We start from the raw sequence: 17,314 nt of genomic DNA, 5'->3' as shown, positions 1-17,314 counted from the left end.
GGCAGTGTGAAAAAACCAGTCCATTACACCCTGGAGAATGTTCATATCTTCAGAGTACAGCTGGGAACTGTGCTGACCTCCAAGCTGCTAAAAATGACTGATACAGCAAGATCTGAAGCTATTGTGCCTAATGCAGTAAGGCCACATCTGTTTCCTTCCACTTCTCCCGATTTCAGAATCACTTCAAGATCCGTAACCGTTGCACCACTCTAAACAGCCAGAAGATAAAAACCAATGACTGTAGTAGGGGGGTCCCAATTCACAGTTTGCGTGTTCTCACGTGGTTTGTCAAAGTTACACAAGACTACAGTACTCAATCTTCTGTGTCTGGCTGCACTCCTAACATGGCATGAAGCTCCTCCGCTGTATATCCCAACAGGTTCTGTAGGTCGCACACAAAACGGTATACATAACGTTTCCCTGAAGTCTTGTGAATGATGTTCTTGTCATAATAATAGCGCAGGCCACGGCTCAGCTTCTCATAGTTCATTTTGGGCTTATTTTTCCTCCTGCCCCATCGTCGTGCAACCTTAAGACAAAGCAGGAAAAACTTAGTTATTTTTTTAAAAAAATATTTATTCAATAAAATAAACAACAACAAAAACATACAACAACCTTCATAATTTAAAATATGTGTAAACTTAAAAATTTAACAGAATTTCTATATTACAACTTATTCCAATATCCTCATTCATACTACCACACCGAATACATGGTTTAGCCCTCTGTAAAATAACTAGACTATCATCGCTGCACATTGTCCTTTCTCACCCTTAATTATAAGATTTTCCATTTTATTTACAGCTCGTAACCATAGCTCATCTAGACTCATTGTATCACCATTTTTCTGATGCGTTGTTAACTTAATTAAAACATATATTTCTTTAACTTTAACCAACCATTCCTCTATCTTTGGAGTCGTTTTTTGTTTCCAGTGTCTGGCAAAAGTCATTCTAGCAGCAGTTATCATGTGTAACCCCATACATCGTTTATCTTTAGTTAGGTTTGGAACTAAATTTAACAAGAGTATCTCAGGTTTACATGGGATGTCAATCTCTATTCCAACAGATAGGTATTTCACTATTTCAGTCCAGAACGTTATAGTTCTCTCACACTTCCACCACATATGTATAAAGTCTGCTTGTTTTTTATCGCAGTACCAACAACTATCGTTCACTGATTAGTAGATTTTACTTATTCTAATTGGAGTTAAATACCACATATATACCATCTTAATTAGATTTTCTCTTATTTGCAAGCTGATGGAGAAATCTAATCCCTTTGAAAAAATATATTCCCATTCTTGATCACTCAGTGGTTTATCGAAGTAAATGTTCCATTTGTTCCTATAACCCAATGTTAAATTTAAATTATCTTTTAATAAAACTGCATATATTTTTGAAGTTGAAAATTTATCTTGGAGCATTAATTTCTCAAAATTACTTAGTTATTAATATACAAGTTGAGTACAGAAAATCTGTGTATTTTAAGTAGTTTGCAGTGGAGTTCCAAATGCCATAAGCTTCAAGCACCTTTACTCATTTAAGTACTAATGCCAACTATGAACGACTGCGATATTAGCTCAAAATTGAAAGGCAGCCACTTGATGTCCAATAGAACTTCCAGGTCTCTGAAAAGCAGTGATCTTGTTCTGGCTCAAAGGTATTCTTAGACTCTCTTCACAATGAATCTTATATTAAGTCTAAGGAGTGCTGTAATTTATTTAAATACTAGAATTTTCATATGCTGGGTTAATAGGGGACACAAACTACATCAATCTAGATTGCTGCCCAACTACGCAAAAAAAAAAAAAGCTAACTGAAGCCATCATTTCATACCATTAGGTTATTTCTTATACCAGTGGACAGAGTGTAGCCCATGAACAGGATATCAGAAGCCCCCACAGAGTAGGAATCAAGCCTGTTTTATTCAGGACAACTTAACTACAAACCTCATCTGGATCAGCTAGTTTAAATTCCCATCCATCTCCAGTCCAGCTAATGAACGACTGACAAGATTTGTCAGTTAGAAGCTCTAGAAGAAACTGCCACAGCTGTATAGGCCCACTACCTGTCAACAGCAAGATAAAGAGTTATTAAAATATTATGCAACACACAATAATGAATAGCTTCATACGTAAAGGAAACTAGTTCTCAGGATTTAGTATAAAGTATGTTTTCATTTAATCTTTCTGGCCAAGGGGAACCTGGTACCAGAAGTATCGGGTTGAAAAAATAATAAACTGTAGGAATTCCTTACAATAGGTCGGAACCAACCATTTTAGAATTCAAAGCTGCAGCTTTCCAGACTGATGCACACAAAATGTTTTGTAGGGTTCACCTTTAAAATCTCCAGCTAAATGGAATTTGACTTGAAATTAGAATTACAGAAAACTTTTGCTGAGGTCAGATTTGCTGAATTATCTGATTTTACATGCCTTTGATACACTCAGATAAGGATGTAACATATTGGCGTTAATGCTTTTGTAGTTTTTATTTATTTTATATATAAAAACTTATTTGCAATAATTCAGCGATTGGTTGTATTCAGCTGGTTGTATTCCAGTTGTATTCAATAAGCATTTACCCTTCAACGTGCACTCTTATGGTACATTAGGTAATCAGTTAAAAGAAAGGGGAAACAAAGGACTGGAAAAGTACTGTAAATACTTGCCTGTAAACCCTGCTAGAATTGCTGCTGGTATAACTGGTTTCCCCTGTTCAACAGGGTCACTCCTTTCCTGAATGTAGTCCTTAAAGGACATTGTGGGTTTGTTCAGACACAATGACTGGCTGCAGTCTTCTTCAAAACTCTCGTAAGATGGCACACGTTGAACATCCACCAAGGAGGACTGGCTGTTCCAAGATCGTAGCAGTGAATCTAAGCCTTCATAACTTTCTGTGCCATTGTCACTTGAATCATGATGGTTTCTAGGTTTATCTTAAGAGGGGGGAAAAGCCATAGGTAATGGAGGATTTTGCTCAGATTTTTTATGGGCAGTACAAGAAACTGGATTTTAAGGAAAGTTAAATACCCAGAACAGAAGTGAAAAGACTGGGGAAACTGAAAATTCTACCTGCACTTCAGTTTCACAAGCTAATGAGACTAATTTGTTTAAAATCAGGCTTATATAAATCATGAAGACAATACAGCCACCACAATTGAAGAATTCATCAGTTTTAAGGCAGTTTTGTCTGTGGTCACTAATACTAGTTTAAATCCAAGTATTTTTAGAACACTTGAGCATTTCTGCTTTACATACAACAATATATGAAACTTACCACCAGACCAATGAAACCCTAATGGGAGCCCCTCAAAAGATTCTTCGCTATTTTCCTAAACTTAAAATCAGTGCTTTGTGGCTATGACAGGGGTGCAAAAATGGAAAAGCAATGGTGCCTGACAGTTTGAATATGTATAGTAACTTCAGTATATGTTAGCAGCTTTTTTGTGTTGTTGGTATTGAGTACTAGAACTTTACTATGCTATAACATTCTTATAAACAGGGTGTTAACATGTAAGGAGTCATATCAATCTTACCAGCGTTATCTAACATTAAATTCAAGTTGTTTCTTGTGAAGTCCACATTCACAGAGCAGTAGTTCACATTCAGTGCTTCTAGTTGAGTTTTAGGAAACATTTGAAAGTCTTGATCTGGATTAACTAGACTTGGTCCAACAGATAAATCACTCAAAAGGCCCGTTTTTTGATAGTTAAGAGTTTTAGAATAACTGGGCACTTGAGCACAGTACTGTGCCTGTTCCATGTTACCACCTGAAAAACAAATGCACATTTGTTTTTTATTACAGCCTGTCACAGATACTAGAACTGTATTTTTATTCAGCAGAGAAACACACAGAGTTATATATTTATATATTAGCAGATAACCCCCCCACTGAAACTTATAACACTCAATGGACTAAATCCTATCATTTTCTGTATGCCATGGCCCTTACAAACCACACAGATTTTAATTATTTTTATACTTTTGGAAAAGAAAGCAAAATGAAATAGTAATGTGATCTAGAACTATTTCTTGTTCTTGTGTAGAGTATAATGATATTTAGGATAAAAGATTAGCACCTTTGGTGAAGAGAGCATAATAATTAACAGGTTTTTAAAGAGGCTTCTTGTGAGTCTCCATGATTTCTATATCAGTTTCTTGTAATTTCCACATATTTGAAAGCATCTCTTGATGCTGATTCTGGATTTAGTTCACTACTAATTTAAAACCAAATTTACATGCAAGGAGTGTCAACAACTACAATTAGGTTTCTTTACTGTCTGCCTTAAAAATTAGATGTACCCAAATTTGATCACTAACTGAGGGGAAAAGTTAATATAGACAGCTACTTATTTCTTACATTCTAACCAAGACCTATCAAATAAAATGTATGCAACTAAAGAGATATACAGGGTTTGGCGTATGCTGAATTAATTGACACCCTCACTGATTAAACCCTGACTTGAAAACCCTGAATGCATTATGTAAAAAAGGCACTCTCTGCAGGTAATCTGTATTTTGCTGTGCTGTCAAATATATGCAGCCCTGGATATCTTTTCTGTACAACATAGAGATGAAATTAGAAATCCAATAATATTTAAAGGAAATTCAATGCCTTGTATTCAAAGGTGCTCTTCCACAGGTGAGAGATGCCACTCACACAATAGCTGTTTTATTCCTTACACTAGAATTTTGTGTGATGAAACGAAATAGAAAGCATTCTTCCATGTGTTTTGCAGAACAGTGCTAATGGCTATTTTCTTTCCACTTGTGCTTCATTTCAATCCAGTATCTCCAGCTTTCACTAACTAATGTAACTCACCTAAAGAATTGTTGTTGACCCAGTGAGGAGACGAAGTGAGATGAGAGTTTTCCAAATACTGATCCTGAGGTTTCTCTTGATTATCTGAAAACAGGACAAGCATTTATGTTTATACATTTGGGCAAATGACTGCTTGATGCATTAAAGATTAAATGTGACCTATAGTACAGAAATACAAGAGGTTTCCATGGGATTATGTTTTGTCCAGTCATTCCAGACTGACCGAATTGTTGGCAGAGTAAGTAAGATTTAGCAGACTGCAACCTAATTTGGGACATAACTCAACAACAGTTAAACAGTTTTATGTTCCACTGATTTCAATGGAAGAGAATTAAGTGTGGATAAAATGCTTATCTCATGTTTTTATGAAGATGTGAATGTATGTGGATGGTTTTCTAGAAGCCAAAAGATATTGGAATTTCCATAATATAGTGAATGGTGTTATTTTACATAAAAGATATGAGATTGTACCAAAAGTAAAACCAGCTATATTTACTTTATAATTTTCTAACAAGAATTCAAAATTTGTCAAAATTTCTAAACATCTATTCAAACTCTCACTATCTGCATCAGAGATATTGACATTGCTTTGATCTAGCTCATTTACCTTTTATCATCTGGTCCAGATGTTCCCACAGAATGTCACCCACATAATCAGGTGCAAGTTCCAAGAAGTGTTCTTTTCCCAAGTTGCACAACTCCTGGCCATTCATGGCAAACCTCTCAAAGTTCATATTTGCCAAACTAAATTCATTGGCAGCCCAGAGAAGCCACTGAGACACCTGCTGCTGAGTCCATAACCATGGATCTATGGGTGCAAAACAAACATTATGAGAAGGTAGTAAAAAATCTTATCTTTCAACTAGAGGATACAGTTCCAGTTTACTAGCTCTTATCCCCTTTGTTGCCACAGACATCCAAACATTACTGTACTAAGAAACATTTCATAAACACAACTTACACCTAACTACAGCTAGAAATACTAGATGAACTAACCTGTCAACAAGTCCCATTGAGGTCAATGGAACTTACTTAAAAACAGTATGTTTAAGATTAGTGTATCATACAGCAGAGAATATCACTTTGTCTATCAACAATAAAAAAATTTACTGAAAGGATTCTAAACAAGATCTTGTGCATCAGAAAAAAATCCATATATCTAGTTCAGAATAATAGCCATAGAGTGCAGATCAAAAAATCTGCACTATGTACAGGTATGTGTGTGTGTGTGTATGTTAAGTGCCATCAAGTTGCTTGTGACTTATGGCAACCCAATAAATTTATGATCTCCAAAATGTCCTGTCATTAATAGCCTTCCTCAGATCTTGCAAACTGAGGATGTAACTTCCTTTATTGAGTCAATCCATGTAGGGGGATTTCCCCCCAAAAGGTAATAGAAACAATTGGGGGTGGGTTACCCCCTGCAAATGGAGGATCCTTACTGATTTATTGCAAAATGAGTTCCAGAACTGTGGGGGGGGGGGGGCTCCTAGCAACTGAGGCACTAGAGCCTGGGCAACCCTAGCAGCAGTGGGGGAAAGAGAGAAAGTAGCTGAAGGGATCTGGAGAGAGAAAGAGAGAAGAGGAAATAAACAAAAATCTAGGAATAGAGAGCAGAAAGTGGAGTGGAGAGAAAACTGAGAAAGTGCTGGGGAGACAAAAAAAGTGCAGCCAGTGTGTGTGGTGGGGGGGCCCCTCTCCCTTTCCTACTAGAGTTTGGGTCCCCCAGCTTGTCACTTACTATTTGGAATGCCCAGTCTGCGCTGTTCCTTGATGAAGCCACTGAAAGTTGCTTTTAACGCTTGACTCATCACAGCCTTACTGCAGGGGGTTAAGAGTGGCAATTCACAGCCATTTGATTCTGAAAGGCATAAGAGTTGTAATGTTTTGGAAATGAGAGGCAAGAGAGAAAATCTACTCCAATACTTAAAGAAAAAACAAAGGATCAAACTTAGCCATACGTTAATAAGCCACATTGGAATATTTTACAGAAGTAGTTAATCGTATAGCTTCATAAATTATATCTGAACAGGAGAACTGCCTGAAAAGCAAGCAAGGTCAGACTAGCAAAATGTCTTGGTTCAAATTCCATTCAAACATCACAATAAATTAAGGTTTATTTCCTCAGTCAGCCTGCTGTTTGCCTCCTTTTCTGTCACCAGGCAGAATTCGAGGATGTGCTCCTCAGCTTCCTTGCACTGGCAAGCTGCTGTTAAGCCTCACTATGTGTATAGCTCATAATGTCTGTAGCTTGCTTGTTATCGGTCAGCTGCAATAAATGACAGTGTGGGGAAAGATGCCTCAAACAAGCTAAGCCGCCTCCTCTTCTTCCACTTTGGTTAAAGTTTAATAGTGTCCACCATTAGGTGTGTGCATATTGATAAACTGAAAATAAAGGCCCATATTTACTGGTATGGGTATTTGGCTTATTTCCCGAAAAAAATCGGGCCCAATAAACCCAAACCCAAAATTTACCGATTTTCTTTGCACAGCCCTACTCACCATTCCTTTCAAGCTGCTTCACTGAGTCCTTAAATTCTTAAAACACTGAAACACAATATATATTTTACAGCTCCCCCTCCACCTTTTCTCTCTTGCCATTTTGCTATCTTTTAACTTTCTCCTTAGCACACATGTAGCTTGTTTGTGTGGAATGGCTTCCTTGTTAATTTCAATTGAAAGAGTCACCCAATGAGGCAGCATTATTTTGTGCACACCAAGCATCTTCCTAATGGAGGACCCATGAATATAGAATAACAAGATGCAAATCTGATTGCATACTTCTAGATTTTAGCAATACTACAATAGTTGCAAATATCATTTGTGTGCTGTTCATAAAGAAGTTTTCTGCATAAGCCCCACTGAAATGAATAGTTGAACCCAACCAACAACTCCTCTGGAACTGCTCTGTTCATTAAGTGCAAAACCCTGTAAACTGCATCTTCTGTAGAATTTATCATTTAGGCAATAAAGTATTTCAATCTTGTCAGGGTATCTAATTCTATAAACTAAAAGATAAAACTGCTACATTTATAAAACTGGTATTTACCATAAGAAATAGAATCAAGGCCCGTTGGAACTTCCTGGAGTGTCTGATCTTCATTTAATGAGGGAAAGTATCCAGTGAACAAAGAGTTTGTACTTTCAAAGTTATCAAATGCAGGCTGACGCTGAAAAATAAGTTTAAGAAAAGGTTTTATGTAAGCATTCTCTTACTTGCACAGTATTGTTAAGGTGTTGTGACAAAGTATGTGCGATATTCTTAATGAAATCACCATGTCCAACGAAATAAGTTAACCAAGGAGGTATCTTGCTTCCATTTTGTGAAACTGATATAGCACACCCATATTAATCTATGCTCTAGGACTCTTTACATTTGCATTTTATTCTTAGGAATTCTTTAAGTTTCTTTTCCAGAACACAGGCAAATGGTTACAATATATAATATTAAGAGGCCAATATATATTCACAACTTTACAAATGAACACATTATACCTTTTCACTCCAAGAACAACGGAATGCTTTCTACAGGCACCCATTGATTTCATGCCAGCAAAATGTGATGTGCATCTTTAATAAAGATATTTTTTAAAAGTGGGGTTAGGAAGGAAGGGACTAGGGAAGCTGTAGGAGACCATGGTCAATTTGACCTTCAGATGCTATTGATATTCAGTGGAATCTGAAAATATTAACTGCACACTTAGAATGCAAGGTAATGCCCGAATAAGAGTTTTTGTAATTATTTTCCTCTTTCTGTACATTCCCCAAAAGCAAAACCAAACACTAGTATAGCTATTTGAAAAATTCACTCCACAACACTATCAAGAGCGTACATGTACCTAATGTGTATAAAAACCTATTTGATAAACAAAATGAGACACAGTTCTCCTCCCCCCACCCCCCTCTACAGAATCAAGGAGTACTACTACTTTTGTGACAATAGTAAAGGAAGCCAGAAAAATTACAGTTTCATTCCAGTTTAAACAACAAGAGAACCCTAATGAAATGTTCTTTTACATTAATCATAACTGGATGGTTTGCTAAGGTATGATGATCCATTTTCAAAAATAATGTGATGAACTCTACTGCACTTCTTCAGTACTGATTCTATAGCATCGCTTGTTTTCTCATGGGCCAATTATTCCCCCCTTCCATTTATTATTTCACATCATTATCTGAAGAACTTTTTGTACCAGTTTTGAGCACATTTGCCAATTAATTTCTACTGATACCATAATTTAGTTCACAAAAGTACGCCACACTCTTAAACTGCAATCCTAAACATACTTACTAGGGAGTAAGAGCTATTAAACTCAATAGGATTTACTTCTAAATATACATGCATAGGATTACACTGCTAGGCTAGACATGTGCCTCCAATGACTAGTCCTTTTGAAGTGCCGGCTATCAGAAAGTCAAAGTGATTTGGTCTACAACAAGGAAACCATTCATGTACACATTATGCCACTAAGAAAATTCAGGTTGAGGAAATCAGTTGAGCCCTTTGTTGTACAAGTGAAATGGTTAATAATAAACCAACTGTGGGGCCTTCTAACAACATAAATTCTTTCAGTGTTAACAGATAAAGATGACTCAACACCAATACCTAGGGGAAAAGGCCAAGTACTTTCAACATAATCTGGAAACTCCTGTGTTTTGTGTAAATAAGTGACCCTTATACTGAGTCACTGGAAAAAATGCAGTCGCCAAAGAGTGAGTAAAAGGCATGCTATACTGCAAACATTATTCTGCATTTTTTAAACATGAAACTAAACAGTACAGTGAGTATGTTTAAAGCCATACATGGAATAAAGTCTACCAGTCACATGAACCATAACTGATCTATGAAATAAGGTGATTTCCCCCCATTCCACAGCAGTCTGAAACAGTGCACAAATCCTGAAGGTGAAACTGTTCCCTGCAGGTTTATGTGAATCAACTGTTGTACCTCAGGCTTTATACTTGGTCTTCTAGTGAAGAAGATAGCCCAGGCTAATAAGCATTTGCCATAAGGCATATGGTTTGTGTTGTTAGTTATAAGTAGAAACAACCCCATCACAGCTTATTACTCAATTAAGATATACGTTACTTAATTTCTATAAGTTATTCTATCAGTAGTTCCCTGAGAACTTACATTTCAGGCAGTATCAACAAGACAGAATTTTAAAAGATAGCTTAATTTGTTTCTTGTAATCAACAAAGGTATTAAAAAGACATTTAAGTGACTGTGGGAGCAATCCTAAGCAGGTTTGGAAATAAGTCCTGTTTTTCATTGGGAAAGCCACAGATTACTATGAAAGGACTCTAGCAAAATGTATTGCAAAAACTAGTCTCTGACATAAAAAACCTGAAAGAACTCTAATGATGCCTCAAACGCTTCTGCCAAAATTCAAGTGTTAGAATTTGAATGCATCTATTGTTCTTGCTGCACTATAAAACAAAAGTCCAATGGTACCTTAATGACTAGCAACATATGAGCTTTTGTGACTCATGCTAAAACAAATGCTGCTAGTCTTTAGGATGCCACTGGACTTTTGATTTATTTTGCTACAACAAATTAACATCGCTACTCCTTTGCAATATTGCTGCTACAATCTAAAATAACTGCCCCTAAGAAAGATGATTTGCTAAGATGATGTCAAAGCAAACTACGAATATCACTTCTCACAGATGTTCACATTTTTAAACCACATACAAATATTCTACATAAATATCAACTGCATGCCAGCATGCTATTGGATATCATTCTATTAATCTTACTTTGATTATCTCAATGGTATTTTGACACTTTTATGGCTTTCTCTCAGAGATGACCAAACAGTATCTGGCTTTTAATTTGTAGAGCAAATTTGCAGAGCAAATTAACATTGCAATCATTTCATTATTTCATTTCTAATATTAACGGAACATATTAAAAGTACTTTAGTTTCCAATAAATTCAGTGGCTTCATTTCTGTGGCACTGAAAGTTTCATACTAATTTGTACAAGAGACATGCAAAGAAGACAAAGAGTTGGTTTTTATACGCTGTGTTTTCTCTACCTTGAAGGAGTCTCAAAGTGGCTTACAATCACCTTCCCTCCCCCCCACCCCACAACAGGCACCTTGTGAGGTAGGTGGGGTGACAGAGTTCTGAGAGAACTGTGACTAGCCCAAGATCACCCAGCAGGCGTCATGTGTAGGAGTGCGGAAACAAACCCAGTTCACCAGATTAGAGTCTGCCACTCATGTGGAGGCGTGGGGAATCAAACCCAGTTCGCCAGATTAGAGTCCGCCACTCTTAAACACTACAGCACGCTGGCTCTAGAGATTAAATTGCCTGTTACAAAAAACACGTTTTTTCAGAACTCACCTTGAGCAGTCCTCTGTACATGTTGCATACAGGTGCAACTTGATCCATGTTCTTGATTCCAAAGTCACTCATCTAAAAATGGAAACAGAAAACATGTTCACCGAAAGAAACAAAAACAGCCCTCTGTTTATGATCAAACACTTATACTGGCATGTACATGAATATTACTGAAATCTTATATTCTTCATTAATGATACAGTCTGAATGAGGCAAATTCAGATCTTTCATGTATAGAAAACTGAAGCTATGGCACCCTTGAACTCAAGAACCTAGACAATTAGCTCTGAAGCCTCTCCCCCGCATGCCTCATGGAACCCTTTTGAACGTGTCAAGAGTTTCACAAGCACTGTGATATAATATTTGGGTTTGTCATTCAAAAGGCAAAAATAAAAAGTAAAAACAAAACTAAATTTTAAAAAATTCTACATGCTAAGACCTTGGGTGCACCTAATGTTGCTCAGAGATATTGCTTCAAAAAATTAACAGGGCTATAAGAGAATGAGCCCCAGTGATATAGGGTCTAAAGTTGGGTATGCTAGTGCAAAATCCAGCCATGAAACATACTGAGCACAGAAACTATTTACAGCAGGGGGTCAACAACCTTCCTGAGCCCATGAGCACATTGGAATTCTGACGCAGCACGGTGGCTACAGCAACAAAGTGGCTGATGCAGGAAGCAGAGCCAGCCACAAAATGATTGCCAAAACTTAACTTCAGTAACACAGTGTGGACCCTTGTGTTGTGGTGGCAGCTGCTGCTAAAGCGACATTTTTAAAAATCTTCATAGCCACTCAAATGTCCAATGGTCAATCAGAAGCCTTGCTGGGCAAATGGCCCTACATGGCCCCACCCACTTCCTAAAAACACTTGGTGGGCACCAGAAAAGATGTGGGTGGGCGCCATGGCACCCACAGGCACGCCATTGGGGACCCCTGATTTACGGATTACCTGCTAGACAAAGGCAGTTTACATAATGTCTCTAGAGTGCTTTATAACTTTATCACATATATACAGGAGAGTATGGCTCTTCATTCATCCATACCATTTGCACCCTCTGAACACTGGTGGGTCAATGATGGGGATATAGCCAGTGCGCTTTTTCTATAACCTTTCCACTATATTGATTTTTAAAAAACAATTACAAACTTCATATTCAGTCTCTCTTTGAAGGTACATAGGGTGGCCATCTTGAATTTCTATCCACAGTGTTAACTGAAGGTATATTATTCTCCCTGTCTGAAATATGCACATTAAAAATAAATAATTCAAAATGATATTGACAGCTAAATCTAATACTATAGAGTCATCACAGGCAACTGAATACATATGCATGAATGCATGCCATGAAGCATTATTTCCAGTAACTCCTTAACAATACTCTCAAATGATCATACATGTAGATCAAACAGAAAAACATTTTTTCAATAATATCCCTTTACTAAGTCCTTAAAATATGCCTTTCTTTGGGCACATTATAGTGGGTACCAATTGGATCCAATGTACAAACCAAATAGCTTGGGATGTGTTTTAACAGGGCATTCGTAACTATAAAATCATTGTTTAAGAGACCAGTGAAACAACTGTAACCAGCATTGCATCCTAAATTAATGCATTTAACGTTTTTCACTGTTCTTAAATGTTCTCGGTTCTATACAAATATGCTTAGGATCTTTATCACTGGTTTAAAACGTTTCCTATGAAAAAAAATTAATGGACTCAATTGCAAAAATTTTATGAGCCTTAAGCAAGGTACACTGCATGACCCTCCCATCCTAGAGGTCAACCGTAGTGCCCTCACTTGCCCCAATAGCCTCTCAGGCCTACACAACTTTAAGGGTTGGCACTAGCGAGGCAGTTCACTTTTAGAAACCATTACTTCCCCTGGCTGTATAGCAAACTTGGGCCATGGAATCTGCTTGGATTGCTTATATCTGGCACCAATTATGCTATCACTGCAGTTTTAAAGATCAGTGTTCGAAAAGACTCTATTGAAGTTAATGGGCTTAGAAGGGTGTAACTCTAGGATTGCACTGTAATTCTATTAAAACTATGTTTGATGGAATTGTGATAAAACTTGAGTACACTTAGTCAATAAGCAAGGCTCACAGAGGCTACAAAGTTGGCTTATGGGGCGTTGTTCAGTTTGTCACAGTGACAGAGTTACAATGAACACGACTGCTTTATCGGAATGCCTTGACACAGTGTGGATTTAACCCTTACCTTCAAGTTTCGCAGAATATGTTTGGACATCTAGAAATGCATGTCCATTTGCAAATACTATTTTTTAAGGAAAAGTCTTAGTTATCAGTTTCAAGGAAACTAAACTGCACTTCATTTTAATGTAGTTTTAAAATGATACAAAGCTTTTTTTAAAAAAAATGTCAAAAGTACATAGTTAAAGTGAAACGATCTTTTTCCTCCCATGCCTTGCCACATTAGATTCCTTCAAATCCATGATAGTTTGCAATCCATTTTAGCTTTGCAATCCCTGTTCCTGTACAAAGGACCCTACATGACTGAAAATATAGAATTGCAGAAAATAAAGAAAGTAAAAGTAAAGTTAACATACAGCACTATTCAAGTAGAAAAGAGCTGTTACTTAGGTTGGGATATGTGTATACACACACACCTGGAATCTGCTTTGACACATTCCTGGAACTCTCATCCCAATCCTAAAGTACCATTGCTATTTTTAAAGGAACTCTGTTTTTAAAGACTTATTTTAGTCTCAAGACAAATATTTTTTTCAAATAACTTTGTGTGGCCACAGAAGTCTAAAGGAGCTGTTGATCTTTCTGAGATTCAGCAGTTGGCCATAACTGAACTGATATAACCATCTGTATTTTCAATTGTGATCAATCTTCTATAAAACAGTTCAGAATATTAAGAATCTCTGATTAAATAATTTGGTGGAACTTCTTTTAGTAAATTTGAAATAAATAAACTTGTGTGTGTGCGTGTGAGTACTCATAGCAACCCTATAAATCAATGTCCTCCAAGATATCGTATCATTAACAGCCTTGCTCATTTCTTGCAAACTGAGAGCAGTGGCTTCCTTTATAGAGTCAACCCATCTCTTGTTGGGTCTTCCTCTTGTCCTGCTGCCTTCAACTTTTCCTAGCATTATTATCTTTTCCAGTAAATTTTCTCTTCTCAGTAAATAAACTTACTGACCATTTAATCCCTACATAGTCACTATTTATATACATGTATGTTCTCACTAAGTTTCAGAAACCCTCACTGTGTCTCTTGAAGGCCATCAGTAAAAAAGTGCACGGCCACCCTTCATATATACGAATACCTGCAAGCTTCCTATTTAAAAACAAAACATTAAGAAGGGGAAACTGTAAACATTCTTTCACTTGTCATTCAGTGGTAATGCCCACTAGTAAGCAGCAGTTATTTTAAGTTCATAGATGAGAACATCTCCATAAAACTGGGCCTCATGACAACACTCCTCCACAGAGATTGCTACTGGTCTTACTAAAAATGGTCATGTTTGTGGGTGACCCCAAATACAATTAATCAACAAATACTTCTAAATACTAGCTAACTTCCTCGTAGCCACCAATGAACATAATGCTTAGATGCTATCAGTTTCAACAAAATCTGGTGGCACCTTAAACATTAACAAGTTCAGTCTATAGTTCATTAATTTTTAAGATGCCACAAGACTTTGTTGTGTTTTGGCCGCAAGAGATTAACATAGTTGCCTCTTTGCATTTTATCAGATTTGACTATCCAGTAATAAATCATGATTTCAGTACAATAATGTGATATTACAAATGTAATGCAATTAGAATAGTGTGTGTGGGGGCAACAAGGATTTTAAACAGTTTTCAAACTGACAAGTGAATAATCCTAAAGCAGGCAATGACAAACCACTTCTGAATGTTTCCTGCCTTGAAGACCCTTATGGGGTCGCCATAAGCCCGCTGTGACTTGAGGCCGCTGTCCCCCACTAAGAAAATAAACCTGGAAAACTTGAAACACAGAAAATTTTGTATCGTTCATCGGTAGTCTCTCAGATGTGAAAATGTCATTTGAGTATTCAAATAGTAATATATACAAGGGATCTCTTAAACAAAAAACCTTTAAAATCCCCAGTGACTGAAGCCTTTGGGAACAATTTCTCTATTAAAACAGGAAACAACTGACAAAAAATAATTGTCGAAGGCTTTCACGGTCAGAGTTCATTGGTTCTTGTAGGTTATCCGGGCTGCGTGACCGTGGTCTTGGTATTTTCTTTCCTGACGTTTCGCCAGCAGCTGTGGCCGGCATCTTCAGAGGAGTGACACTGAAGGACAGTGTCTTCGACACTGTCCTTCAGTGTTTCTCCTCTGAAGATGCCCGCCACAGCTGCTGGCGAAACGCCAGGAAAGAAAATACCAAGACCACGGTCACGCAGCCCGGATAACCTACAAGAACAATAAATAAATAAATAAATAAATAGATTGGTTGCGATGCATTTATCCTCCCTCCCACACACACCGCTGTTCAGATTTTCAGATCACATCAATGACCCAAATCCCAAAAGCCCACCTGTGAGTACTCCAAAGGCGCTCGGGGAAAAGCGGGGGCCTGTGACTCCCCGGCAAAGAAGCCACCGCTGCGATGCTCGCTAAGGCTGTGCCAGGCCCTCACCCCACGGTAGCCAACGTCTCAAGAAACCACAAGGAGAACTGCGGCGGAGAAGCACACACCTGGACTTGCCAGATGGGCTTCAGCCGCAACCACCGAGCAGAACCCCCAGCACACAGGGCCGCAAGGGGCGAAAAGGCACGGCCGCCGGAGCCTCCTTTCTTCCCTGTTCCAGCCAGGATTCAGTCTCTCAGATGTGAAAATGTCATTTGAGTATTCAAATTGTAATATATACAAGGGACCTCTTTTTTTTTTTTTTTTTAAACCCTTTAAAACCCCCAGTGACTGAAGCCTTTGGGAACAATTTCTCTATTAAAACAGGAAACCACGGACAAAAAAAAGATGGTTCGTGCGTTCGATCCTGGCTGGACCCTGGCTGGAACAGGGAAGAAAGGGGGCTCCAGCGGCCGGGCGCGTTTTCGCCCAAGGATGCCAAACCGGTCTCCGACTCGGCCCAGAGAGCTCGGGTGCCATTTAAAAACGCCAGAGGAGGGAGGAGGCCGAGGGCGGAAACGCGCCCGGCCGCTGGAGCCGCCTTTCTTCCCTGGTCCAGCCAGGATGCAGCCGGGATCGAACGCGCGGCCGTGCGTCGAACGTTCCAGCCAGGATCGAACGCGCGAACCTTCCTCGAACGTTCCAGCCAGGATCGAACGCGCGGCCGTGCTTCGAACGTTCCAGCCAGGATCGAACGCGCGAACCTTCCTCGAACGTTCCAGCCAGGATCGAACGCGCGGCCGTGCTTCGAACGTTCCAGCCAGGATCGAACGCACGGACCTTCTTCGAACGTTCCAGCCAGGATCGAACGCGCGGCCGTGCTTCGAACGTTCCAGCCAGGATCGAACGTACGGACCTTCTTCGAACGTTCGAAGAACGTCCGTGCGTTCGATCCCGGCTGCATCCTGGCTGGAACAGGGAAGAAAGGCGGCTCCAGCGGCCGGGCGCTTTCGCCCCAGCCTTCCGCGCGTCCAGACGCGGCCCTCCGCGCCCCCTCGCCCCCCTGCCCAGGGGCCGGCGCCCACTCCGCCCACAGGCGGCCGCGGCCCCCTCCCCACCCCCGGTCACGAGAGGCGCGCTGACCTCCCGAGCCCAGGGTCACGGCGGCCGGCCCACGAGCCCCCCTCCCCTCCCCTCCCCTCCCCTCCCTCCAGCAGGCGCAGCCCCCTTTCCCGCGCGCGCCACTCCCACCCCGCAGCCCCCGCCAGGGTCTCTCACCTGGAGCCCCCCGAGCGGAAGTCCCGGTCCAGCCTGAAGGCGATGCCCAAAAGCGCCCCCAAAATATCCCTTGCGCGGCAGCCGGCGCAACGCGGCGTGGTCCCCAGACGGTCCCCGAGGAGGAGGAGGAGGAGGAGAGGCGCGCGCCAGCCCGGGAAAGAGCGCGCGGGCAGAGGACGGACGGAGCAGCTGCTGGAGACCCTGGAGCGAGCGCGCAGTGCAGTGCCGGCCCCAGCGCAGCGCGCCCGCCTCTTGACTGGGGCAGGGAGGCCCGCAGGAGGCCC

At 39.8% G+C, this 17,314-nt stretch overlaps 1 protein-coding gene across 1 annotated transcript; it reads right to left on the bottom strand.

Moving 5' to 3' along the window:
* Positions 1-234: 234 nt before the first annotated feature.
* Positions 235-17,048, bottom strand: ETS2 (ETS proto-oncogene 2, transcription factor). The gene is made up of 10 exons (XM_056858913.1): positions 17,031-17,048; positions 11,178-11,249; positions 7,876-7,996; positions 6,568-6,687; positions 5,434-5,634; positions 4,827-4,910; positions 3,541-3,774; positions 2,670-2,940; positions 1,952-2,066; positions 235-529 (listed from the first exon to the last, which is right to left on the bottom strand). Exons 2-10 carry the CDS (start codon positions 11,247-11,249, stop codon positions 314-316), a joined length of 1,434 nt encoding a protein of 477 aa, XP_056714891.1. The 5' UTR covers positions 17,031-17,048; the 3' UTR covers positions 235-313.
* Between the last annotated feature and the right edge of the window lie 266 nt (positions 17,049-17,314).

This window comes from Euleptes europaea, chromosome 12 (assembly GCF_029931775.1).
Source record: "Euleptes europaea isolate rEulEur1 chromosome 12, rEulEur1.hap1, whole genome shotgun sequence".
NCBI lineage: Eukaryota > Metazoa > Chordata > Lepidosauria > Squamata > Sphaerodactylidae > Euleptes > Euleptes europaea.
This window is presented reverse-complemented; position numbering and strand designations above follow the sequence as displayed.

What these genes read in the sequence shown, in the direction of transcription:
- ETS2 (XM_056858913.1), bottom strand. Translation starts at nt 11,249, where the DNA reads ATGAGTGACTTTGGAATCAAGAACATGGATCAAGTTGCACCTGTATGC. An exon ending in TTTAATGTTAGATAACGCTG is followed by an intron (nt 2,941 to 3,540) that starts GTAAGATTGATA and finishes CCCCCTCTTAAG; the next exon opens with ATAAACCTAGAAACCATCAT. An exon ending in AACTAGCTGATCCAGATGAG is followed by an intron (nt 530 to 1,951) that starts GTTTGTAGTTAA and finishes CTTTGTCTTAAG; the next exon opens with GTTGCACGACGATGGGGCAG.